Source organism: Bison bison, unplaced genomic scaffold (genome assembly GCF_000754665.1).
Source record: "Bison bison bison isolate TAMUID 2011002044 unplaced genomic scaffold, Bison_UMD1.0 scf7180017864080, whole genome shotgun sequence".
NCBI lineage: Eukaryota > Metazoa > Chordata > Mammalia > Artiodactyla > Bovidae > Bison > Bison bison.
In genome coordinates this window covers 4,761,358-4,763,073 of record NW_011494652.1, presented here as the reverse complement: position 1 = coordinate 4,763,073, position 1,716 = coordinate 4,761,358, and the positions used below count along the sequence as shown (strand labels likewise).

The 1,716-nt window shown below is 66.8% G+C and overlaps 2 protein-coding genes across 2 annotated transcripts in view; one reads left to right on the top strand and one right to left on the bottom strand.

The window, feature by feature from the left end:
- The window catches only part of LRFN4 (leucine rich repeat and fibronectin type III domain containing 4), a 3,693-nt gene extending 2,461 nt beyond the window's left edge, over window positions 1-1,232 (top strand). The window contains 2 exon segments of the mRNA XM_010837799.1: window positions 460-1,119; window positions 1,182-1,232. Coding sequence (XP_010836101.1) covers window positions 460-1,119; window positions 1,182-1,232 — 711 coding nt within the window.
- The window catches only part of PC (pyruvate carboxylase), a 103,754-nt gene that overhangs the window by 11,682 nt on the left and 90,356 nt on the right, over window positions 1-1,716 (bottom strand). The gene's annotated exons all lie outside the window — the stretch shown is intronic.

The window sequence follows — 1,716 nt, the reverse complement described above, 5'->3', positions numbered from 1 at the left end:
GGCTGGAGGAGAGCGTGGTCTGAGGGCTGGGAGACCGCCTGGGGGGCGGAGGGTACAGGCGGGCGGCCTCCTGGCCTGGTGGGTCAGCGTGGCCAGAGAGCACCCCCCCTGGGCCCTCCCCTCGGTGCCTCAGGCAGGACAGGGGCCCTTGCCCTGGTTCTGGCCTCCAGTCAGGCAAAACAGGACAGGTCTCTGTGACAGGTGCTCACGGCCTCCAAGCGGGGGCTGCAGCCGCCAAGTGGAAGTCTTGTTTGTCTTTATAATAAAATTATTGGGGTCACCTCAGTGCTAGTCTCCGGTCTTGTCCTGCCCGGCTCCCTGAGGGGCCTGTGGAAGCACAGACAAGCGGGGTCAGGCAGGGACTCCCAGCCCTGTGGAGGCGGCCCCAGCAGCCTGGGTGCCCGCGGGCCCTAGGGTGCCCCAGAGAGCAGGCGGCTATGTGCCCACATCTATATGCAGAGGACGCCCCTTCCTGGAGCGTGCAGCCAGGACGCTCGCCTGGCGTGGGCATCAGAGCGTGCAGGGCAGCAGCGGGAGCCCGTGGGGGACGGCCCAGCTCTTCCGGGCAACGGGACCTGGGCTGGTAACTCAGAAAGTCCCCACTGGCCCCGGCTGGTGACAGCATCTTTCCCCATTGGCCAAGGTGCCTTCAGGATTTGTAATGTCAAACCAAAGGGGCTGGAATCGTACCGCCCTGCTCTCGGTCTGGGACCCCCGGAGGGCTCCTGTCGGGGGTGCAGGCCCCGAGTGGGGCCTTGGCTCTCAGCTGCTCCCGACGCCCCTCTTGCTGGACACCCCGGGGCAAACACCAGGGGGTACCAGGCCCCCATGGCCACAGCTCTGGTCCCCACCTTGAGGAACCAGGCTCGGGGTGGCGTGCCCTGCCCTGTCCCACCCTCTCCAGGCCCACGTCCCCACCAGCCCATGGCCCAGACGGCCTCCTCTGGGAGCAGCCTTCAAACAACCACTGCTGCCAAGCGTCGGCTGGGAGGAAGCTGCAAACACACCCCAGGCACGCGTGGTTCTCCGCTGGTGCCAGGAGCACCCAGGCGCTTTGAGAGCATGCAGGTGCCCGGGCCCCGCTGTGGAGGGGGGTGTGGCACCCCGGCCCACGGGGCTGTACCTGTGCTGAGGGGTGGTGCACCTTTCTGCCTAAAGTCTGCTGTGCCTCTGATGGGCAGCCTGGTGAGAGCTGGTATGGTAAGGTGCGCGTGTACGCGTGTGCCGGCTGAGCTCACACACGTGTGCGTGGCGCTGAGACACACGTGTGCCTGCCCGCCCAGCCCCGGAACACATACCTGGATGTGGCCCAAGAGAGATCCTGGTTTAAATAAAGTGAAACAAGGGCTTCAACCAAGAGGAGCAGGAGAGCATGAGCCGTGCCAGGGCAGTGTGGAGGGCGGCAGGGCCGGTGCCCGGTCTGGGCACGCACCGGGGGGCACTGGGGCCCCAGCTTGCTGCCAGCCTCCCACCTTCCTTGGCCTCTGTGGCCCTGGCTCCCTCCTCCACCTTCTGGCGCGAAGGCAATGGGACCTTGGGAGCCCCCTAGCCTGTCGGATGGGTGGACAGTCCTCTGGCCCGGGGTCACCAGCAGGACAAGACCACAGGGGTGGGCAGGCGAGGGGTGGGGTGGCCGGGACCCCACTCACCAGTCACCTGGCCCGGAGCAGCCCCAGACGTGGCCTGCCACCATGCCACATTCTGGCCACATGTGCA